This window comes from Corapipo altera, unplaced genomic scaffold (genome assembly GCF_003945725.1).
Source record: "Corapipo altera isolate COAL_440 unplaced genomic scaffold, ASM394572v1 268, whole genome shotgun sequence".
Lineage (NCBI taxonomy): Eukaryota > Metazoa > Chordata > Aves > Passeriformes > Pipridae > Corapipo > Corapipo altera.
Genome location: NW_020884901.1, coordinates 5994905 through 6017883, shown reverse-complemented (window position 1 = coordinate 6017883; position 22979 = coordinate 5994905). Strand labels below are relative to the sequence as shown.

At 55.8% G+C, this 22979-nt stretch overlaps 3 protein-coding genes and 1 non-coding gene across 4 annotated transcripts; 2 read left to right on the top strand and 2 right to left on the bottom strand.

Moving 5' to 3' along the window:
- Nucleotides 1–193: 193 nt before the first annotated feature.
- On the bottom strand, nt 194–10533 carry SLC27A4 (solute carrier family 27 member 4). The gene is made up of 13 exons (XM_027650232.1): nt 10434–10533; nt 7886–8052; nt 6823–7217; nt 5976–6134; nt 5558–5627; nt 5361–5452; nt 4712–4821; nt 4075–4284; nt 3721–3847; nt 3416–3553; nt 3087–3251; nt 2502–2648; nt 194–2262 (listed from the first exon to the last, which is right to left on the bottom strand). Exons 2-13 carry the CDS (start codon nt 8044–8046, stop codon nt 2105–2107), a joined length of 1932 nt encoding a protein of 643 aa, XP_027506033.1. The 5' UTR covers nt 8047–8052; nt 10434–10533; the 3' UTR covers nt 194–2104.
- Nucleotides 10534–10676: 143 nt separating this feature from the next.
- On the top strand, nt 10677–10768 carry TRNAR-UCU. Its single transcript is given in 2 exon segments — nt 10677–10713; nt 10733–10768. It is a non-coding gene; the product is annotated as a tRNA-Arg (tRNA).
- A 1494-nt stretch (nt 10769–12262) lies between these two features.
- Nucleotides 12263–17788, bottom strand: COQ4 (coenzyme Q4). The gene is made up of 6 exons (XM_027650300.1): nt 17416–17788; nt 16831–16927; nt 15097–15199; nt 14846–14975; nt 13994–14087; nt 12263–13440 (listed from the first exon to the last, which is right to left on the bottom strand). Exons 1-6 carry the CDS (start codon nt 17786–17788, stop codon nt 13278–13280), a joined length of 960 nt encoding a protein of 319 aa, XP_027506101.1. The 3' UTR covers nt 12263–13277.
- A 44-nt stretch (nt 17789–17832) lies between these two features.
- On the top strand, nt 17833–22177 carry TRUB2 (TruB pseudouridine synthase family member 2). The gene is made up of 8 exons (XM_027649849.1): nt 17833–17947; nt 18044–18172; nt 18274–18348; nt 18868–18929; nt 19235–19316; nt 19861–19933; nt 20368–20504; nt 21249–22177. The coding sequence occupies exons 1-8, from the start codon at nt 17854–17856 to the stop codon at nt 21536–21538; spliced, it is 942 nt and encodes a 313-aa protein (XP_027505650.1). The 5' UTR covers nt 17833–17853; the 3' UTR covers nt 21539–22177.
- The last annotated feature ends 802 nt before the right edge of the window (nt 22178–22979 follow it).

The following is a 22979-nucleotide window of genomic DNA, read 5'->3' as shown; positions in this document are numbered from 1 at the left end:
TGGATGCAAATTTCCAGCACTTTTCCCACAGTGTGTTTCACCAGGCAACACACTTCACTCAGGCTCATGGAAGACATTTCTCTTGGCACCCATGTACCAAGAAGAAGCTTTGAAGGCAAAGGGTCTAAAGGATGGTTCTAGAAGCAAAGGGACGGGGAATGGGTACCAAAAAACTTGTCTACGAGGGCAGAAATGAACTGTGAGGTTTAGTGTGGAGAGAAGCTGCATGAAGAAGAAAAAGGGAACAGGAGAGGGGTGGACAAGCCAGATGTGCCAGGGAGAACTGGTCCAGGACAAATTGGGATGGCAATGCTGAGAGAAGGACCAGGAGAAAGGGGGAGCAGGGAGGTGGTAGAGGGGACTGGGGAGGGTCTGATCAACAGGTTGTTTTCACACAGTCATTAAACGCAGCACCAAGGAGCTTTTTCCCCCTGTTCTGAGATGAGCCAAAGTCCACACAAGGAGGCAGTGCTCTGGAGTGGCAGTTCCCAGTTCCCAAACTGGCACAGTCTCTTGTCTCCCCCCCCAGAGCAGGATTGCACAAGGAAGAGGTAGGAAACTCCAGCATAGCCCATACTTGTGTTTAATTGTGAGACCAGGACAGACTGGGGCAGGCAGGAACGTTGGTGTGGAAGCACAGCTAGAAGAGCAGACACACCTTGCCCTCACAAAAGACAGACGTTGTTTTAAGGAGTAACCCTGCTAAAAGCATAAAAACAAATTATTAAAAAAAAAAAAAAATAAAGAAGAAGAAACCCCAACCCAGAGTTTTCTCTGGAAGAGACATTTCTGCATGGTCTCCGAGGACTGGAATCAGACATTGCTGCTGAGGCTGTTTCATGTCGGACACAACACGGGGAATTCACATAGCACAAGTCAGGTGTTTCACACGGACATTTCACTTCAGGGCCCGGCTCTGGTGCTGGAGACAGGGAGGGCTCTTTTGGGAAGGGATGCAGAGCACATGAAGTCAGGCTCTCACAGAGGCCACCCTCCAGAGGACGTTCTCTCCCCAGGCAAGTTGCCTCCCACGTCCAGGGCACTGACATCACGGCAGGAAAGCCCTGAGAGCTGCTCCGTGGTGCTGAGCATGTCTAAGCAAAGGCAAACCAGGCCCTTCTTCCCACTTTCCCACTTGCTTTTTGCCATGAAGAAGGTCCACAAAACAAGGCTGCATCCACGAAAGACGGAAGTAAAAGACCCAGAGAAGTGTCCACAAGATAGTGGGATTTGCTCATGTCCTCCACCATGGAGCAAGGCCACAAGGACATATATAGCTGCACCCACGCTGGAAGAGGAGAATCAGTCCCAGATGAGCTTCCCATCTCCCTGTGAGAGAGAAGGACTATCCAAGAGAGGACAGGTCTGGGCTATCCCTCCACCTACTGCACAAACCCGGGACACATTCAAAAGTATAGACAATAAATTAAGATTGAAAAAAAAAAGTCAGCGTGTATAATATATATATATATAATATAATATAATGTGCGTGTGATTGTGAAAAATGTCATCCCCAGGAGAGAGAAAGGCATGGCAGAAACACATCCCTGTCCCCCTCCTGAGCCCAACACTACCCTGCTCCCCTGCTTCACAGCAGACACACGACACCAGCAGGGCCATGCAGAGGGCAGGGGCTGCACCTGGCACCCAGCTTCCCTCTGTCAGTGGGGTCCCTGTGCCAAGGAGGAGCTGGCTGCTTGGTGGAGGAGTGGGGAAGAGCCCAGCACTGGTCCCTTCATGGCCTTCACAAGGAAGGGTTGCTGCACGCAGGAAAAGGGAGGGAAAAGACAGGAAAAGCAAAGTGGAATGGCAGGGGCACCCCACTCCTCTTCAACTGGCCAGGGCCCTGCCCCTCCCATGGCACGGGACCACCACCGCTGTACCAAGTAGAAAATAAAGCCATAATGAGTCAATGCTTTGGTATGTGACCATCCCCCTCCCCTCGGTCCCCTTTGTGTTCCCCCCAAACTCTGATCTGTAAAACTCGTCAAATAAAATCTCTAGAGTGCCTTTGTATCGCTCTGTGAACCTTTCCTTCCCCGGTGCCTGCCCTGCCCCCTCTCCCCAGCAGGATTTGGTAGGTGCCTTGCTTGAGCCCCACCGGTTACAGCTTCTGGTCTCCTGACTGGATCCTGCCGAACGCTGCCTGGTCCAGTGGCAGGTATCGGCCTTGCCTGGAGTCCAGAAAATACAACTTGTCCTTCACCACTGCAGGGTCAAAGCCCTGCTTCCGCAGCTCCATCTTCTGGAACTTGTAAGTGCCTGGAACGGGGAGAGAAGAAGGAATAAGGGGTCACTGGCCACACACACTTCCATCCCCACCACACCTGTGTTGCCCCAGACCCAGCCTTGCATCCCATGCCTTGAAACCACCTGAGGAACAGGGGCTCTGTGGGGCAGAGGGGCTCCATCCCCACCCTACAGGTTGATCTCTGTACCCAGCTTCCCCCTCCCAGGCTCTCCCAGCTCCTTGTCCATGGAGTGTGCATGCCATGGCTCACTTGTCTTGGAGACTTCGTGCAGGAACCGCAGGAAGACGGGACGCGCGTACAGTGGCAGCGCCTTTTTCAGCTTGTTGGAAAAGTCTTCCAGGTCACAGGAGTTCTCCGGGTCAGCAATGGCTGCCATTCCTGCCTTCCCTTCAATCCCTAAAAGGCAGAGAAGGGAAAGCACTCAGACACACCATCCCCATAGCGTTATCTCCCTCTGCCCCACACCAGCAAGGCCTCTGGCACAGACTCTGCTTTGTCCCGAAGCGCTGGCACGTCCAGCTGTGTCACCACCCTGTGGCAAAGGCTACCAGCGACACCCTGCGGTCACGGTCACCTCCTCCCAGAGGAGCCTGTCCAGAAGGGACACAGGGTCTTTCCAAACCAGTCAGAATCAGACCAAAGCTTGAGAGAGGGACGGAACCCTCTGGTTCCCACTAGGCCCGTCCCCTGTGGCCTCTTCCCAGCTCGCCCACAGGGAGCCTTGGCCCACCCTCTTGCAAAGGGACACGTCCATCTGGACATGCAGGACACGCTCACATTCAAGTGCTGGAGGCTTGTCTGCCTCCCCTGATTGTCCTCTTCCCTCTCAGCTACCTGGGACCTCCACCCCATAAACCACCACGTCCGTCAGGTTGAGGATGCGGCTCAGCGTTCCCTCCACCTCTGTGGTGGAGACGTTCTCCCCTTTCCAGCGGAACGTGTCCCCGGTGCGGTCACGGAAGTACATGTAGCCGTATTTATCCATCACCAGCACATCCCCTACAAGAAAGTGAGGAATAAGCAAATAAAATGAGGTGTTAGAGGGACTAGGAGCAATGCTGGAGCATCTCAGAGCAGTGTCACTAGCCTAGGACAGTCCCCACCCACTCCCAGGTGCCCTTCTCCTCCACTCCCAGTGGACAGAGGGGCCCTGCTTGCCTCACCTGTGAGATAGGCAGCGTCCCCTTTTGCAAACACGTCCCTGGCGATTTTCTTGTTGGTGGCTGACTGATTCAGGTAGCCATCAAAGTGCTGCAGGGGATTGCTCCTGACGATGCGACCCACCAGCTGCCCCGGCTCCCCTGTGGGGAGAAGAGGGGATGAAGAGAAGAAGCAACCACCCACATCCAAGCAAAAAGGGTGTCTAATGGGATTTAACTGAGCAGAGACTCAAACCCAGGGAAATTATCTTGAAGTGTTTGTGAAAGACTCACAGGGGGCTGAGATTTATCCCTGTGGGTGCCCTCACCTGGTTTACAGCTGATACAGACACCATCCGGCCCCCGGATCAGCTCCATGGTGTCTTCATCCACCTTCACCAAGCCAATGGGGTACACACCTGGTAGGATCCTGCTGTTGAAGCCACATGACCCAACCTAGAACAGAAAGAGCTCAGAGTTGTGGGTGGCAGGGACATTTGTCCTGCCCGAGCCCACTGCCCACACACACCTAGGATACCACAGAGCTGGCATCACACAGCAACCAAAACCCTTCTGGGTGGATGGCAACCCATGCCAAGCCTCTTGGAGCAAACAGCCCACCTGGGTTTCCAACGCTGCCCAGGCCAGCTGTCACCCTTTAGGACACGAGGGAGGGGCCTTACGTTGCCATCGAAGTTTCCCAGGCTGCAGTTGCACTCGGTGGCCCCGTAGAACTCGGCCACCTGGGCGATGCCGAAGCGGGCCATGAACTCCCTCCAGATGGAGGCTCGCAGCCCGTTGCCCACCGCCATCCGCACCCGGTGCTGCCGCTCCGCCTCCTGGTACGGCTGGTTCAGCAGGTAGCGGCAGATCTCCCCGATGTACTGCACAATCTGGGAGTAATGGAGAGGAAAGACTCATAGGACCCCTCTGCCAGGCCCCAGGTTGGCTGGGGTTTCTTCAGGGCGGGTAGGAATGGGACAACATGCCCAAAGTCCCCTAAAGAGGCCACAGTAAAACCCAGGAGTCCTGTGAGCTCATACAATGCCTGTCCTTCCCTGGTTAACCCACCCCTCCAGGCTGTGAAACCCATCAGATATCTCCTGGCTAACGCTGGAGCATGGGAAGGGCTTAGACACATGGAGTTACCAGTCCAGGTGGGAAGGACACAGCCCCATCACCTTGGAAGGTGATTTGGGAAGGACAGGCAGAACTGGTCCAGACCTCTCCCTCTTCCAGCAGCTGGGCTCTCCCCAGCACAGCACAGAGCCCCAGGCTCTGCTCCCCACTCCTGGCTGGCCTCCTGCCTCACAGCCTCACCGTGCAGTTGTATTTCACGCAGTCCTCCCAGAAGTGCGAGGCCGAGAACTTCTTGCGGATGACAACTGTCATTCCCTGCAGGAGGCACTGCCCGATCCCCACGATGTTCCCTGTGAAGAGGCAGTCAGGAAATGCCTCAGTCCCCACACACCTCCAATCCAGCCACCTGAGGAGAGGCCTGGCAGGGCAAGGCAGAGGCCATGGCTGGCTCACAGCACTGGGGTTCACCCAGCCAAATCCCTCAGGATCATTGGCACCGGGGAGGAGACACATGGCAGCGAGATGTGGGGCAGCACTTTGCACCTAAACATCCCAGCAAGTCTCAGCCAGCCAGGCAGGCACCACTTCCCCTTCCCTTTGACTCTCCCCTCTGGCTTTCTACAGGGAACAGCAATAAGGAACAGCTATTCCAAAGCCAGGACAGGAGCTGGGATAATGCCCGCCCCACACAATCCCCACTCCAAAGGTCAGTCAGATCGATTCTTGGCTCCTGGGGAAAAAGCAGAAAGCCTCAGTCACGCACTGTGAGCAGCAGGCAGCTCCTCCTCAACATGGAGATTGCTGCCACACCAGCCTCCAGCCTGAGCCCTGGGCTTGGCTTAGGGAAGAGACAGTCCCAGGATGCCAGGCTCTGTATGGCACACGTTACCTGCAGCGTGGTACAGGGGGAGGCAGTCGTACATCACATCGTCAGACCTCATCCGAAAACCATAAAAAACTAAGCTGGACATGCGGAAGTACCTGGGGGAGGGTGAAGAGGCAGGTCAGGAGCAGGGCTGGAGGTGCTGTGCTAGGACAGGGCAGAGCTCAGCCCTGTCCTCTCTTGAGCCCCTGCCCAAGCCTTACCGGCAGTTTACCACGATGGCAGCCTTGGGCAGCCCCGTTGTGCCAGAGGTGTAGATGTAGAAGAGTTTATCTGGAGAGGAATGAGGAAACAGAGTCACATTCCCAATCTGGGAGCTGGCTGAACCAGGAGAGAGGGACGAGCAAAATTTATACACTCTGCTCCTGTCAGTGGAGCCAAAACCCTTATGTGACAGCACCAACATGCTGCGATCACCCCAGGCAGATCAGGTCTGCTGGACACAGGGAAGGCACGAGAGGATACTGCTCCACACAGGATTGGGCTTCGGACACTGGAGTAAGACCCATCCCAAACACCCCATGCCATTGGCATACTAAGCAGACGATCTTGCCAGGGCTGTAACTGGCTGATCCACAAAAACACCATCGTGAGATTGGCCCCCAAGAGCTGACCACGTACCAAGAAAGCCCTTGTCAGGGGTGGGTGGCTGGTGTCGCTGGGCCATCTGCAGGAGGGGGTCCAGGTGTTTCACACCAGGAAGCATGGATTCAGGACTTCCTTCCCCAGACCAGAAGAGATGGATGGATTTGTCCAGGGAGGGCTGCACTTCCTGCATTGCTAAGAAAGTAAAGAGGGAAGCTGGAGAAAGACTGCTGGGTGGTTATAGCACAGAGACCCCCTGCCCTTGCAGCCTCAGTGAGACACAGCCCCAGGCAGCAGTACCCCCGCTGTGCTTGGCAGAGTCCCCAGAGGGCTCCCAGCCATCCCAGGCAGATGTTCCCATCATTAAGAGGTGCTGGGGCCACAGCCCAGGCCTCTTCAGGGACCAGAAGATCCTGTTCTCCACCTTTCCCCATCGAAAATCTCTTTGGTGCCAAGAGGTCTGTTGACATGATCAACATGAGAGGTGTGGGCTGAAACACACAAGGAGCTGGAGCCAAGGTGCTGCAGGGATGTGGTAACAGCCATGGAGAGCAAGGAGAGGCTCCTCCTGTGCAGCAGGGTAGGCCTAGCCCAGCCCAGGGCTCTGTGTCAGGGATGGACCTGAGAGGCACAAGGAAGGATCCTCACACCCAGGCTGGCTGGCCTGGGAGGTAGACAGCGCTGCACTCCACATCCTGCCCAGTGTCCAAAGGAACCAACAAGAAAAAAAACCCCAAACCAGATCTAATTCCTGGATGATTCAACTGCCCACTCCCTTCCAGATCTCTACTCTGTGGTGGGCAGGAAAGGAACACTGAACCCATAGACTAGACACACCTCCCTCCAGTCCAAAGCACCCCCAAAACATCTGCCAGCCCCTCACCTTCCATCATCTCCACCCCAAAAACCACAGCCTTGGAGCTGGAGATGGTGATGCAGTGCAGCAAGGCCTCCATGCGCAGGTGGGAGTTCACGAGGGCCGTCTCCACCCCGATCTTGGCCAAGCCGAGCCACAGCCCCACGTACTGATTGCGGGACTCCATGAAAAGGGCCACCACGTCACCGGAGTGGAAGCCTTGGCCATAGAAGAAATTGGCCACCTGGTTGGAGTACTCGTCCAGCTGCCGGAAGGTCCAGCTCTCACCCGTGCCTTGGAAGATCAGTGCTGTCTTCTCTGGATACTTCCTCGCGGTCTTCTGGAAGATCTTGGCAATTGTGTTCTTCTCCCTCACGTGCCTCCATACCTGCCACTTCACCCGCAACAGGACCAGCCCCGTGCTGCCAAAGGAAGGGGAGCAAGAGGGCAGCTGCTCAGTGACCCCTCCAAAACCACTTTTTCCAATAAAGCCAGCACAGCATGAGGACTTTCCTAGGAGCTGCAACAGCCCAGCACTACTCCAAGCCCTACTCTAGGTCAGCAGCAGCTATGGGTGTTCCCCTGAGCAGTGTGGACATAGGCAGAGCTCATCTGCAAAGATGCTCATAGCCAGGAACTGATGGAGGCCAGGGAGAGATGTGTTTTGCAAGGCTGCAGACAGGGATGTCCCTGATCAAAAGGGCATCTTTGAGCCTCAGCTGCTCTCCAAGAGGTGCCACTGCTCCCTCCCCACAAATCCTTGCCAGGAGCTGGCACAGCCTGGTACCAGATCAGAATGACCCCTGCACAGGGACCTGGTGACACACCAGCAGCTTTGGGGACAGGGTGAAGTACAAGGGCAGTCACTAGACTTTGAGCTCAGCTGAAATCTATCCTTCCTGTGAAAACTATGCCCAAGAGTTTGGAGCCGCCAGGGCATGGCAGAGGGAGATTTCCTTCCAGCCGGGCCAGGTGCCAGCAGAAACCCAGGGCTGTGCAAGGAGCAGGGGGCTGTGCTCACAGACACCAGGGCACAGCAGAGGGCCAGGGGAAGGGTGGATGGTTGGGCCACCCAAGCCAGGACACCTACGTGACGTCCCTTCGTAATGTCTTGAGGAATATGAGGAAGAATTCCCATCCGCCGGATCCAAGGTAGAAGATGAAGAGAGCGGGGATGGCCTGGGCCCAGGACAGTTCCAAAGTGACCCTGAGGAACAGCAGCACCGCTGCAAAAGCAGCCAGACGCAGCATCGTGGCCTGCGGGCAGAGAGAAACCACGGCCATCAACCCACGCACGCTGGACTTGAGGATAACAAACCCGTGGGTGGGGGATGCCTGAGCAGCCCCCAATTTCCTGGATGAGGTCCCTGAGTCATCATTCCTCCTGGCAGTGAGGACGCAACCCAGCAGCCCAGAGCTCTCACAGATGTAACTTTATCTGACCTCTGAAATGGCCTCCAGTTGAGTCACCAGCATGGCACCACTTGGTGTTAACTGAGAACCTGGTCATTCCCACCTGGGGAGCCAAATCCTGCACATCAGCCAGGAGTATGGCCATACCCCAGCAGCATGAGGTGCAGGATAAAGTCACTTCCATGGATGCCAGGCAGGGCTGTCTCAGCCCCTCACTTTCAGCCTGGCAAAGCCCAGCTCCAAATTCCTCTCTACCTCAGAGATCCCTCTGTCCCCAAACCCCAGAGCCTCCCAGGCCCCCAGCACGAGCTCTCCTGCACACCTGGCTCCAGGAGAGCCGGTATGGCTGTTGGGAGAGCACAGCTTCACATGCTCCTCAACACAGCTCAGACAAGATCAGGGACAGGAAACTCAGCCCTTTGAACTCTGCTTGTGTTTGTAAACCCTTGTGTTGGCGGGCAGTTTCCTGGCATGGCTCTGCTGGAGACACTGCCAGAGCACATCAGGGATGAGGCCAGGCTGGAGTGGGCAGAACAAGGGCTGCCACTGCTGCCAGGAGTGCCCAGACCCCTGCCCCATGCCCTGGGGACAGTGACTCAGTCTCTGGTACTTGTCCCCAAAAGCAGCACCTCTGTCCTCATCCCAAACACACCCCAGATGTGGCTCTGAGTCTCGCAGTAGACTGTGATCTAGCAAAGCCTCTTTTCAGGGGACAGCACTGGGAGGAGGAAAGTGACAGCAACATGACGCTCACAGCTCAAGGGCTCCTAGTAAAACTGCCCCTTCCTGACATGGACGAAGAGGAAGGAAACACTGACGTCATTTCCATTTCCCTCTCGAAGGTGGATTCATTGCTCTGAAGCTGGAAGCCCTGAGTGGGCTCTACCACAGCTGGCGGCACCGGGAGCAACACTTGTGGCTTTCCCTCTGCTCCGTGCAGTGCCCCCAGATCTGGGGAGCCTCTGTGGATTTGGTACCAGATGGTGGCAGCGGGGAAGCCAAGGCAGTGCCACGTGGTCATTGTGTCCTGGCATGTCACACCAGCTGTCCCCTCTCCCCCCAGCCATGTCACAGCAGCAGGCTGGGATGCAGCAAAGCACAAGATGCTGCTCACAGGTGGGGACATCCTCCCACCTGCAGCCCCTGGCCTGACATCCCCCCTTGTGCCAATGGCCTTTCTCTCTGCCAAATACCTCCCTGGCCTGATGTCCCACAACACAGTCCCTTGGCCTTTTAGCAGGGCAGGACTCTCTGTGTTTTCACCTGGTAGCCTCTTTCTGCACTTACACAGGGCAACTTCTAGATCACCATCAAACTACTGTGGCTCAGCCAGGACCTGGACTCTTCCTTACAGGCTCTCATCAGACAGACAGACAGACAGATGTGGAGAGCCAGCAGCGAGGGAGCCACACTCTGTGTGGGCAGCAAGGTGCTTAATCTCCCGCTTGAAAGCAAGACAGGCCCAGGCAGGCCCCTGTTATCCTCCGCTCACATCTCCACCTTGCACCGGCATCCCGGTGCCTCCTGCAGAGATAGATTACCAAGAGATACCCGGTGTGTCGCTGCCAGAGACCTCCAGCCCTGCGTTACGGATTCAGGTCTTGTCCAGCTGCATCAGCACAGAGAAAAGCAAGATCTGCCTGTAGCTCACAGCCAGCAGGCACCGAGGCAAACCGCGGGGATCCACCCCGGGGGCACCGAGCCCGAGGAGGACCCGGGGAGCGGGTCACAGGGGGGGACTACAAGCAGACAACCAGGCTCTGAGAAGCCTTAGCGCTAATGGCACCTGGGGAGGCACCTGTCTCCACACCGGCCCTGGGCAGAGTCCGTGTCCCCACACCGGCCCTGGGCAGGGTCCCCAGCAGGGAGGGCGAGCAGCGCTGCCCCAGCCCGATCCCCCGGGGCAGCAGAGCTGGAAGGGCCTCGCCCCACGATGCAGCCAGGCCCCTCCACCCCAACCCGGCCAGGCCCCGGAGCCGCGCGGGCAGAGCCGCTCTCGGCGGGCGGGGACCCGCAGGGCAACCCGCGGGGCTGAGGGGCCCCGGTGCCGCCCGCGGTGCCCCACAAGGAGCCCCGGTACCTCATACGGAGACAGCGGGGGCTGAGCGACCCCGGAACAGCCCGCAGGGCCGCGGCGCCCGACGAGGAGCCCGTGGGCCGCCCGCGGGGAGGCAGCGCCAGGAGCTGACGGAGCGGGAGGGGGGGAGACGGTGCCGCGCTCTTACCGGGCTCCGGGGCGTCCGCTGCGGCCCGGCCACCTGCGCCGGGAGCAGGAGCGGGGCCCGCCCGGCGCTGCGGCACAGGGCGGGGCGGGGCGGGAGGCAGCGCGGGCCGCCGGGAGCTGTAGTCCCGCCCGGTGCACCGGCCCGGCCCCGCGGAGACGGGCGCGGTCCCGGGGAGCGGCGGCGCGGGCGGGGCGGGCGCGGCGCCGGCGGGAAGAGGCGGTGAGGGCGGCGCGGCTGAGCAAGGGCTCTGTGGCGCAATGGATAGCGCATTGGACTTCTAGCGCTGTGTGACGGGAGTCATTCAAAGGTTGTGGGTTCGAGTCCCACCAGAGTCGCATTTTGCCGCCGGGGCGCGGCGATCGCTCCCGGGGCTCCGCGGCTGGAACGCGCCGGGGGGACCCCGCGAATGCCCCCGGGCGCTGCCGCCCCGCAGGGTCCGCCCGCCCTGGGGACACCGTGGATGGGGAGCCCCGTTTTGGCACCGGAGCCGGACCCACCCGCGAATGGGAGCCTTGGGCGCAGCCCTGCCAAGGGACCAATAACCAGGCATCGCTCCCAGGTTTTCTGGAAGGAGTTATTCTTATCGCGTCACCGCACAGCCATGGTGGAGCTGCCACTTGCCCACAGCGAAGATGTCCCCTCCAAAAAAAGCATTTTCACGTGGCTGGTGTCTGCCCTCCCAAAATCACACCACCGCCCCCCCCTCCCCGCCGCCTTCCTTCCCGCAGGCTCCACAAGAGGCGGCTGCAGGATCAGGAGCGGCGGAGGCCGTTACATGATCCAGGCTCAGCAGATGCCGTTTAAAATTACATGACGAGCCATTTCTGTAGCGCTGGCACCAGCCCACCGAGCCACACGTGGCTGCGCGAAGGCGGCACCACCATCACTGGCAGCCTGAGCTCTGCACGGCCGCTCTAAATAACCCAAAATGCAGCAAAACCCTCCCTCGCGGCCATCGCTTCCCACGGTTTTCTCGACTGCTGCTCACAGCTTCTGGAAGCAAAGCTTTGCTGCCCTTTGGTTTATCCACCTCAAGGCTCTGACACGTTTCCAATGCAGAAAAGCACATTTCTGGGTCATTTTAGAGGCAAATGTTTCTTTCATCTCGACCACTGCACTAGGACAACCCCCACGCTGTGCATTTTGCCAGCAGCTGAAGATTGTATTTATATGCTGTCCTTTAGCATCTGCTTGAAATAACTCTGGGGACCAAAGGGAGGCTTTAGACAAAACCTCAAAGTCTGGCTGGTGGGATGATAGAGGAAGAAGTCAAAAACAGGGAGTCTGGGGATATAGGAAGGAAGCCAGTCCCTCTGTTCCCAGATCTGCTCTTAAACATAGAAAACCAAGAGTTTTCCCCCTCCTCAGTCTCCTGGTATGGAGCAACTCCTGGTCACCCTGTCAGCCCCTGCTCCAGCATCCCACACGAGACTGGGACAGGGCCAGTGAAGCTGACAGCAGGGCAATCCCATGTCTCCCATTTGCCACCAAAAGAGAAACCCCTTCCCCCTAAGGAACCAGGATCACTTTAGGAAGCCCTCAGCCTCCTCCTGCTCTGTACTCCAGATCCTCCCCTGTCTGGGCCCTTCTGTAACGATCATCACGAGGAGCCAATTAACAGCCCAGCATCCCCAAATCCCAGCTGGAAAGACGCAGTTCCACAGTCCATTTTGTGCCTTGATCCCCAGGGATATGTGGCCATGCACGTGCCCTGACATCATCTACCACCACAGAGAACAGCAGAACCTGCTGGAGCCAAAAAAAGGGTGAGCTTTCACATCAGATCTCCCCCTCAGGAGGGGAGAAGGGACAGGAGAGGGGTAACGAACCACAGGCTCCACCATGGATTTTATTAAGCAAGAAAGAATTTCAACAGCAAACACACACACGCAAAGAGCACCTGGCCTGGCGGTTCTCTGCCCTCACATCCAGCAACTCTGCTCCCTGGCTGCTGGCAGTCTGGAGCCCTGTTAATTAACTCAGACAGCAATCAGCTCCCAGACACAGCACGAGCAGCTGCCATTTCTGAGCTCTCTGGAGCCAACCCCTTACTCCTAATTGTGTCGTACTGTTGCCCAAGGAGGGGATGATTCCTATTGAAAACCCAGCACAATCATGTGGATTTCATAATTTTTGATTGGAAGGGACTACAGAGAGACACAGCAGACTGGGATTGGCTCTCAAACAGCCAATTCAGTGGGGATAATATCCAAAAGTATTTCCCTGCCTGGCCCTATGGGCACACAATCACACACTGCCTGGTCTCCAAGGCATGAGTGAAGAACATCCCATATGATCCAACAGGAGACCAGTACAAGATGGGATGTCACCACTGTACTGATGGGATGTCACACACCCAACCTGCCCCTGCGCTACTTTGGAAATTACTAGTTTAGCTCCAGTCCAGGACAACTCCAAGATTTTAAGCCTTGATCTTCCTGGGGAAGGTGGGAGGAAGGATTTACCTGCACAGGCCCAGAGCTGCAGAAGGCCAAGGCACCAGTTTGCTGCAGTGTGCTCCCTCTCCATCCCAGCATTTGGGAGCATCCGTACTGGAATGCTGCTGCCAGAGGACCTGAGCAGCCAGACTCAGCTGGCAAAGGCACTCAGGGCTTGACATCCCTGAACCAAAATCACAAACAGCAAAAAAGGTCCAGTTTTTGGCATCAGCAAAAGGAGGTGCCACTTGGCCTCCACCAACAGGATGGTGCCAGCTCTTGGCAGAATAAAACTCAGCCCTCAGGTCCATGGAGCCACGCTGCACTCCCAGGCAGGAGGATACGGAGCGGGGCAGGGAATGGCTGTTGTCTGACAATGGGGATCTCCTGTGCCCTCCCTAAACTCTCACACTCGAACGGCCGGGGGAGGGAAGATGCCGATCTCCTCCCGCAGGGACTCCACTGGCTGCTCCCAGCGCTGCTCGTAGTAGACATTCAGGACACAGCTGGCGTTGAGCCCGCTCCGGATCGCCCAGGGCACCAGCTCAGTGGCCAGGACCTGTAGCTTTCTGGAACAAACAATACAGGTGGTGGCAGTTTTGATATCCATACTTTGGTTTCGATTTCCTTCTCCAAGTTCCCATTGCAGGCAGGTGCCAAACATGTGTCTCATGTATCCCTCTATCTTTCTAGCATCCCCTCTGCTTAACTCACAGGGAAAACTGAGGCACAGAAGAGGATGGTGTGCCAGGATGGTTACAGTCAGCACCAAACCCAAGACCAGAACTCAGGTTCTGCAACTGCTGGGCCAACAAAACAGATGTGCAGGGGCAAGGGACAGCTGTCAGTGTGGTGAGGGTCCTGCTGGCCCTCAACACATGCCAAGGCCTGGAAATTGCTCCTGCCTGGCACAGGGGGTTGGTGTTGAATGCAGCTTAGGCATCAGGTTCTGCTATAGCGACCAGGCAAAGCCATGCCTCCCGCTGTCACTGCTTCCCTGGGGAAGAGGGATCCCGGACTGACTCCCCCCTGCAAACCAGCAGTGTCCCCTCTTCATCCCCAGAGGACGTGGGGAAGCACCACCCAAGCTGGCACATCCCCAGGGCAGAGACGGGCGCCTACCGTGTGCTGAGACGGACGGGGCCCAACGCTGCTCCCAGGACACACATGGGCAGCCCCGTCTGGACGGCTTCGAACCACTTCACCACAACCTCACCTGGGAGGGAGCAGGGAGGCCATGAGCAGGCAGAACACCTGGGTCAAGGGCCGGACAGGGCCCTGAGGGCCTGCAACGCAGGCTGCACATCTGCCTTTCCTGAGGATGGCTGCTCAGGAATGCTTTCCAAGGCTGGTTGTGGCCTCACAAACCACCCACCCGAAAGGGACAGCACCCTGTGAGCTTGGGGAACAGGCAGGCCAGGTCCCTGCAGATCTTTAGCAGTGCCATTGCCTGATGGTCTGTGTGGCTCTCTTGGTCTCCCAGCACAGGACAGGACTTTTACAAAAGCTTCTGGGGCTCAGCCAAAGCCTGTGTAGGAGACCTGTCACACCAGTTCCCACAAGAACCAGTAAGACTCCACTTGTGACTTGCTGTTGAGTCAGACACAAAATGAGGGCAAAGGACACGGAGACGTGCAGAGAAGGAGCAACAAGGAGCCCCCTTCTGCCTTCACACAGAGCTTGCGAAACATCCCTCCCTCCGTGCCACCCTCCCTGCCAGGCAGCAACCACCCACCCAGCAGCTGCCTGCGCCCAGGGCTTGGGCAGAGCATCTCCCAGCAGGGAAAAGGTGACATCCCATGGCCTCTTGGTCACCACAGAGCCAGTGATGAAGGACAGTGATGATGCAAACCTCCCCACACACCAAACTGGGCTGAGGATCAAGGAGTCCGACAGGCCTCCATTCCTGGGAGAGGCAGCCAAGAAGCATCGGTGGTGTTTGGCAGTGCAGCCCCCTGAGCCTGTGCTGCTCACCCAGCATGTTGGTTGGCATGCCCAGGAGGGTGTGCATCAGGTCGTGGACTTCCCGGTACCTCTGGATCACATAGGCCAACTCTTCATCATCAACAAACTTGGGTGGCATCCGGGTGTCCGGAGAAACCTTCTGCAAATCCAAAGAGGTCCAACTCAACTCTGTGGCTCCAATCTCCATCTAAAGGACACCCTGTGCTCCCAGCACAGGGATCAGCCACAGAAATCTGCACACCACGAAACCCCACACTCACATTGTCCTCCAAGAACCGGACGTACTCCCGGCCCAGCGAGCCATCCGGCAGCCCCCTCAGCCTGGACATGTCCAGGGTGGAGAGACGGATGCAAGGCCGTTCCCTGAAAGCAAAACACAGGTCACTGAGACCCTCAGTGAAACCCACAGCTGGGGGTCCTGGAGAAAAGGAGCCCTTGGGAACCCCCATCCCACGCCTCTGCTTTTTCCTTGTGCAGATTCTGACTCCTCTCTGCAGGGTCAGCACTGTGTGCATTCCTGTTGCTGAGGCTGGCACACAAATTGCTTAAGGGATCTACCTGAAGCCTTGGCAATAAAAGGGCTTTCATCTCATGCCCCTGCAGCACCTCTGGTGGGAAAAACACCGGTGTCCTCTGCACTGAAACACTGCTGCTGTGCGTGCTGCCAGCCAGGCACAGCCCCCAGCAACAGCCAGCCCTGCAGAGCAGAGCTCTTTAGTGTCCCTGCAAAGCAGCCAGAGCTTCAAAGGAACAGCCCTAAAGAGGGGAGGGAATTTGTTCTAAACACAGGTTTAATTTCAGTCCTGCTCAGATTTTCACCACCAGCCACGTGGCAGCCATACATGGAAAGGTCTCCTCTCCAGATTGTTGGCAAACAGGTGCCTCACAGCCCTGGAAGTAAACAAAAGCCCTTTTATTTCCATGGACAGGGTAAACACTTCCCATGATAAAAGCCCTGCAGTGGATCCAGGAGCTTCTCAGCTCCCGGAGCAGAGGTGCTATGGAGATAAGCAGGACTAGCACCTGCTTCATACTGGCTGCAGACACTTCCTTGTGTATTTGGTGTGAAAGGGACCTCAGAAGCTTGGGGGATAAAAAAAAAAAAGACTTGTGTGCACAAATGGGACCCCAAAAAATCCCTGCAACACGACGGGGCAAGGAGCAGGTGGGGATGTCCCTCCCCAGCCCTCAGTGCCTTTGCTGTCCCCTCTCCCTGGGCAGTTCCTCTGGCTCTCAGCCCCATTCTGTCCTCTTAATGCTTTTTCGGGTCAACATCCAGAGCCAGGATCAGGCTGCTCTGCACAAACCTATGGCAAAAGGCAGCTTTTCCCCAGTCCCTGTGTGGCACAACCCAAACAACACAAAGAGGCAGGTGTGACACATGACAGGGAGCAGGGAGAAGGCAAGCAGATACACAGTGAGAGCTTGGTTAATAAGAGAAATCCCTCCTGGCCCTCAGCCTGGCTGTGCTCAACAAGTCCCTGCAGACATGGAAGCAAAAGTGATCGAGTCTTAACAAGGAAACAAAAGCTCATTTCACAGCTTGGGGAGATGCTGCTGGGCACTGGGAAAGAAAATATGGAGGTGTCTAAGGAGGAGGCAGACCAACAGGGATGAAGTCTCCAACGCAAGGAGATGCAGCAGCAGGCACAGGGAAGAAATCAATGGGTGTGGTGGGTTCTTATTGCTGCTTAGCATCCACATCCATGGATTTCTCCTCTGCGCCTGCTGCTGCATCTCCTGGTGTTGGCAGCTGCCAGTTCCAGCAGTGAAGCAGAACAGACAGGCAGCAGTGCCCGCCCTTAGACGTGTCACAAGGCTCCTGGGATCATTCAAAATAAAGTGAAATAAACAGCCTGGAGGGTTAGAGCTAACAAAATGCCTGGATTGCTTTCAAGCTCTCCCTTCACAGGGCCCAAGGAATGTGCTTGGTGTTGTGTCTCCCTCCCCACAGGAACCACAGGGTGAGGGCGGGAGGGATGCGAGGGACGCACTGGAGGATGCGGTAACCTTCAGGGTGGTGCTTCATCTTGTCTCGCAGGTTGGGCAGGGCCAGGCAGCCTGTGGTCTCCCCAAGGACTGCCACCATGTCTGAAAGAGAGACCAGAGAGTGACCCAAGAGTGGTTTTTGCAACACCCAGCTGTTTCAGGTTGGCAGGTGAGGAAATGGGGCAATGAACTCATTGACCAGGAGCAAGCAGGAAGCCCGTGGCAAAGTGGGAACCCCACAAACCACAGATCTTCACCCTCAGGGGCTTACTCTGCCCTGGTGTCACCCCCGTGACCCTTCCTGGGGATGGGAGGTAGGTGCAGGCATGAGACCTGAGGGACCATAGAGGAATGAGACAGGGCTGGGTGGCATCACAGACGGTCATGAGGAGGCCACTGGGGTGTGTTTGGGTTCCTCACCCCCTCTCTTCCACAGCCTCCTGCCTCAGGCCAGCTCTCAGCCCTGCGCTTATCCCATAACTAAAGTTCTTACTCAACAGAGGGAGAAATAAACTCCTGTGAAGCTTTTAGGAGACACAGGGCGGGATCTGCCGGACGTGTTTGGCAGGCACTGCCCTGGCCGGGCTTACCGTGTCTGTAGGGGTCATAGAGCGCCATGACCGCGGAGCCGGCGGCCAGCAGCGCCTTCTGCAGCGGGCTGGTGGGGATGTGGCTGGGGTAAAGCTGGTGCCACCCTTCCTCCGCCTCCACCTCCTCCTCCTCCCCGCCGTGTCCATCCCAGCCCCGCGGATCGCTGTGGCTCAGCCGGGCTGTGCCTGCGGGGAGCACCGGGTGAGGGACCGGACCGGGGGAGGGACAGACCCGAGTGAAGGACCGGCCCGAACGCCGCAGGGGCTGCGGTGGGTCCGGCGGGAGGCACTCGCCCGGGGAGCCGGGACCCGCCCGCAGCAGCGGGACCCCCGCCCGCAGCGCTCCCGCCGCCCGCAGCAGCAGCCGCCGCATCCCGGCCCGGCCCCGGCGCTGCCCCGGAAGCGCCCGGACGGGGCGGAGCGGGCCGGGAGCGCGGCATGGCGGGGCCGGCCGGGCTCTTCGCCGTGTACAAGCCGCCGGGGGTGGCCTGGTGCCGCGTCCGGGAGGCGGTGGAGACGCGGCTGCTGCGCGGTGAGCGCGTCGGGGCCGGCGGCGGGACCCGTCCCATCGCATCCCCGGGGGTCGCCGGCCGCCCCCTGACCGCCCCCCCCCCGCATCTCTTTGCAGAGCTGAACGCGGCGCCGAGACGCGCCCCGCGGCAGCAGATCCGCTTCCTACCGACACCGGCACCGAGCGGCGGCGGGGCCCTGGAGCTGGTGCCTACCAGGGTGCCGGTGCTGGCCGAGCACCCCCTCGGTAAGGGCCTTGGCTGGGGGAGGTGGGAGTGGTGGGAGCGTGGGGATGGTGGGAGCCCCGGGCGGGCTCCGTGAACTGACCTCCCGCTGTCTCCGTTGCAGTCCAAGGCCCGCGGTTCAGGCGGCTGAAGATCGGAGCGGGTCACCGGCTGGACGTGAAGGCTTCAGGAGTCTTCGGTGGGTCTCATCCTGGAGTGGCACCATGTTCTGCGAGGTGATGGGTTTCTGCAGGGGGAAGAAGTGGTGGAAGCTCAGCCACTGCACAGTGTCAGCCCTCGGGTCTCACAGCCCAGCTGGAGGATAAGTGCTAAAACACTGAAGAAACGCCCCACAAGCCACTGGGAAAGCCAGGAGATGGGAGCAACCCCTCACCCCCAGCACACAGGGCTTTGCTCGGGGACTCCAAGCTCCTGAACTGCCTCATAACCCCCCATCTCTGCTCTACCACCTGAACTGGCTTTGCTGTATCACTGCTGAGTGTTTGCCCAAGTACCCAGGTGTAAAGTTCTGGAGAAATCCAAGAACTCTGGTTACAGCCTTAAAATTTTCATGACAGGCAATCATTTGGGGGTCTAATTGCACTGCTCAGACATGACTCCTAGGGAGGTACAGCCCTGTCCAGGGGAAGGACTGGTGCGAGTGTGCAACAACTTCATGAGTGGCTGAATAACAGGTTCCCCATTTTCTGTGTTTCAGTGCTTGGCATTGGCCATGGGAACAAGCTGCTCACTGACCTGTACAACTGCCACCTGACCAAGGTAGGTGCTGGCTCTGAATGGCCTCAGTGGAGGGTGATTATACCCTTGGTCCTGCCCCAGTGCCCTGGACTTTGTGATGGTGATTCTGCTCTCGAGTTTCAAACCCACCAATGCTTTTGAGAGCTTTTCAAGGTCCAGAACGTTACCCTTACCTTGAGCATCCACTCATGGCCTGCAGAGCCCCGGATGGTGCTGCCTTTGTGTGCAACACTCGTAGCCTGCACTCCTCGCAGCTGCATGGCACAACACTGCTACTCAGTTGCTGGGAGTATTTGATTAAACTGTGCTCTTTGCCTTTCTTCCAGGTTTACACTGTTGGTGGGCTGTTTGGTAAAGCCACTGATGATTTCTCAGACACAGGGAAGCTAATAGAGAAGACAACATTTGGTAAGAAACCGATTTTATGTGTTTTTTTTTTTTTAAATACAGAACACCAAACAGCACACTAACTTTAAAGCATTTAACCAGGTGAATTGCACGACAAAAGCTGCCCCTTACATGGTTTCTGTTTGTTATTGTTGTAGTCCACTTGTTCTAAATATAACACAATATAAAATATAAAAGCCAGTATAAGTGCTGGCCACAGTCATTGCTACTGGGTTGGTCAAGACCCAGATCTCTGTAAATCACACTTGGTGATAGCAGTTAAAAGCTTTCATCGAATGAAACTCTTCAAACACCCGATAAGAGAAACTGGAGCATCGACATCTTGAAATGAATTAAGCAAAGTAACTCTTCCCTTTGCAGTCCAGTGCTGTGCTGCTCCATGTGCAGCCGGGGAAAGTGGCTCTGCTGAGGCCACCTCTCATCAGCCCCTTTGGATGTGACTGCCCAAGGGACAGCAATACCTCAGTGGCACGTTTCAGGCTGCTGTCTCTTTCCAGTTTCTGGATGGATAATTGAGACTTTGTTTGTGCCTTAATATTTGCAGATCACATCACAAGGGAGAAGCTGGAACGGATTCTCGCTGTCATTCAAGGGACAAATCACAAGGCCCTGCTGATGTGGGTATCCAAGGGGGAAATGAGCTGACCTGATCCCACTGCCATTTGCCGATCTTTAAAACAAAGGAGAGGGTTTTGTTTCCCATAATCAAAGTCTTTAAAGGTTGGAATGCTTGCCAGGGGCAGAGAGGAGTTACTGGGAATGCTCTGGTGAGAGGTTGCAGTTAAGTGTCCTTGTATCCTGAAATCTCCAGCTGTTTTTAGACCAATTTGCTACATTAGGGCTGACAAAAATATCTTGCAGACATGACCAGGTACCTCCCTCCCAAACTGTGCTACACCACTGACAGTATTAAAATATATGCAAAAACTCAACAGAGAGGCAGTTTCAAGAACAAAAACTGCAGCTCTGCTTTGTTGGGGGTGGAGATATCTTGAATCCCACTGGAGAGAAGTACTAAATGTCTGTTCTGCCCCCTTTTTTGTTTTTCCAGGTATTCTAACATTGATATGAAAACACAAGAGGCTTATGAGCTGGCTGTCAAAGGGTTGATTCGTCCCATGGATAAAAGCCCCCCGATAATCACAGCGATCCGATGCCTCCAGTTTGCACTTCCAGAATTCCAGCTAGGTAGGACTGGCCCAGAATGTACTGGGGAACTCTGTGTTATGGCAAATTAAGTTGGTAAAATTCAGTTTCTGAATTGTGATTTAATGCCAAATAACTTGGTGAGAATTTCTCATCAACTTGTAACTGCTAATCCCTGCAGAAAATTTGAAGGATTTGTAGTTTCCAAAGTCACCAATGCATCTCCTCTTTTGATGAACTCTTCAGAGTGGTTGAAAGATTTTTTGGTAGGGGAATATCTGGAATCTTCACAGTACTGACGCTGCTCTGGTAGATCCATCCAGCTGCACACCCAGTTCATTTCCCTGCCAGTTCCAGATCTAAGTCTGAGGCCAGAAAATTTGCATCGTGAATACCTAAGGGGCAAAATTCTTCTTATCCCAATGATTCAGTGCAATGCATTTCAGTGCTGGGTTGTTGGGGTTTTTTAAAGCATGATTTGCTTTCCTGCATCTAGTCTCCTCCTCACAAACTATTTGCCTTATTAAAAAAGTGCCTTTGAAATACCTAAATTTCTACATTATTCTCTTGTATTTATGGGTTTGTTTTCCTAAAGTATTCACTCTGGGCGGGGATAAGACACCCTGCAGTATTCCAGAAAATCATAATCCACCCATGCTGTATCTTAAACAGTGCCTTCTGCCAAACCAGTTCTTTCAGCCTAACTGCGAGTGATGTCTGGGTATACAAAGTCTGAGCTTGTGTCAAAGTTTTGCTGCTTCTGAAGGAATCTCTCTGTCCTCCTAGAAATCCACTGCTTGCATGAGACCCAGCAGTACCTGCGGAAGGTAGTTCACGAGATCGGCCTGGAGCTGAAATCCTCGGCCGTGTGCACACAGGTGCGGAGAACACGCGACGGGGTTTTCACGCTGGACGATGCCCTGCCCAGAACCCAGTGGGACCTGCGGAGTATCCAGGATGCCATTCGGGACTGTCGGCTCAAAGTGGAAACAGAGATAGAGAAAACACTGGGACATCGGGATAACAGTCCTGTTCATCAGCTGGATGTGCAGACGGCCCACGGTGCAGAGAGCTGAGGGTGCTGAGGGGGGACATCCATGAGCAATCCCTGCAGCAGTCCCTGATGGACAGCAGAAGGAAAGAGGTTAATTGCAGTTCACTTCCACCCTTTCCTTGAGATGACTTTAATCAGAGGCTTTCTTTTTTTCCCGGTGACAGGCTGTATCAGTTTTTTGAAAGCATCACAAACAGTTCATTAACGGGAGGTAGCTGTGCCAAAATTCCTGTTGACTTTGAGAACATTAGGTTGCTAAGGGATATAAAAGCCCATTCCCAAATTGTTTAGCAGCAGGAAATGGCGTCTTAGAGAGCTGTATTCCCTTGACTGCACAGATTTGTTCCTTGCAACTGGCAGCATAACTTACCTACTATATGGATTTTATTTTCCCTCTGTTGCCTTAGAGTGTTTTCTTTCCATTAGCCCTGCTTTCAGACACAAGACTCAAGATCAGGGTAAATGAGGGATGTGCAGGAGAAAACAGCTTACCCAAAGCAATGCAAGGAAATGGTTATATCCAGAATAGGTGTGTGTGATGAGAAGTGGCCTGTAATGGGGACTGATGCACAGGAGACACAAGAAATAAAACTGCAAGTGACCTAAAGGGGAAGAAGAGGCTTGTTCTTGGCTCAGTACTCATCCATGAATACACTGACTCGTAAAAAATCCCAGTGTGCTACTTTTTTGAATTCTTTTTTTTTTCCTGAGGAGCCAAGGGTGTTGAGGGGTCTCTGGTATCCTGCTCTGCAGCAGCTCTGTGCAGACAGCATGTCCTGCCCTTTGGTGAAACTCTGTGAGCTCTGTGACACCTCTTGGTCTCTGTCAGCTCGTTATAGCTGGGCCTAACTTAGCAGAAACACACTTTCTAAATTTAAGTTAAAAATGTGAATTACACTTACCATTATTGCACTCAGTGTTCTTCCAGCTCTACACTTAGTTAGCGAGTTTGGAGGTTTATTTATAGAAAGCAGATCTGTTCTGCTCCTCTCCTGGACTTGGGCAAAAGCCAGCGTATTCCATCCTCCAGGTGACAGCCATGAAGGTCCAAGAGTAGCTCTTGGAAGGGCAGTCGGAGGGGCCACGATGAAGTACCTCCATGGCAACTGTGCAGTCCTGTCCTGAAGTGTTCCAGGAATCATTTAGTCCCTGGAATCTCTCAGTGGTGGGTTTCCCTCAGCTGCCCAGAGCAGCCAGAAGAGCCGTGGAACGCAGCTGCCACCGCGTGGCAGAGCCACCGTGCCAGCAGCAGGGACTCCCCAAGGACATTCTGCTCTTACTTCGTGTTGTTCTGTGGGTGTTTGTCCTCCATGGACAAGGGAGTGGGATCAGGGCACCTTCCCCAGGCACTGTGCCCTGTGCTACCTGAAGTGTAACCCCTGTGCAGGACACTTGCACAGCTACAGCTGCAAGTTTTAGTCCCAGTGCTGCTACACAGATGGGAAGAAAACACGGACTTCTCA

Coding starts and splice junctions, on each gene's coding strand:
- COQ4 (XM_027650300.1), bottom strand. CDS start 17,788: ATGCGGCGGCTGCTGCTGCGGGCGGCGGGAGCGCTGCGGGCGGGGGTC. Junction 15,200..16,830: donor GAAGGTTACCGCATCCTCCA/GTGCGTCCCTCG, acceptor TTTTGCTTTCAG/GGAACGGCCTTGCATCCGTC. Junction 14,088..14,845: donor CATGCCAACCAACATGCTGG/GTGAGCAGCACA, acceptor GCTCCCTCCCAG/GTGAGGTTGTGGTGAAGTGG.
- SLC27A4 (XM_027650232.1), bottom strand. CDS start 8,046: ATGCTGCGTCTGGCTGCTTTTGCAGCGGTGCTGCTGTTCCTCAGGGTC. Junction 2,649..3,086: donor TTATGGGGTGGAGGTCCCAG/GTAGCTGAGAGG, acceptor TCTGCCTTTTAG/GGATTGAAGGGAAGGCAGGA. Junction 2,263..2,501: donor GCACGAAGTCTCCAAGACAA/GTGAGCCATGGC, acceptor TCCCCGTTCCAG/GCACTTACAAGTTCCAGAAG.
- TRUB2 (XM_027649849.1), top strand. CDS start 17,854: ATGGCGGGGCCGGCCGGGCTCTTCGCCGTGTACAAGCCGCCGGGGGTG. Junction 18,173..18,273: donor GCTGGCCGAGCACCCCCTCG/GTAAGGGCCTTG, acceptor TCTCCGTTGCAG/TCCAAGGCCCGCGGTTCAGG. Junction 18,930..19,234: donor ACAACTGCCACCTGACCAAG/GTAGGTGCTGGC, acceptor CCTTTCTTCCAG/GTTTACACTGTTGGTGGGCT.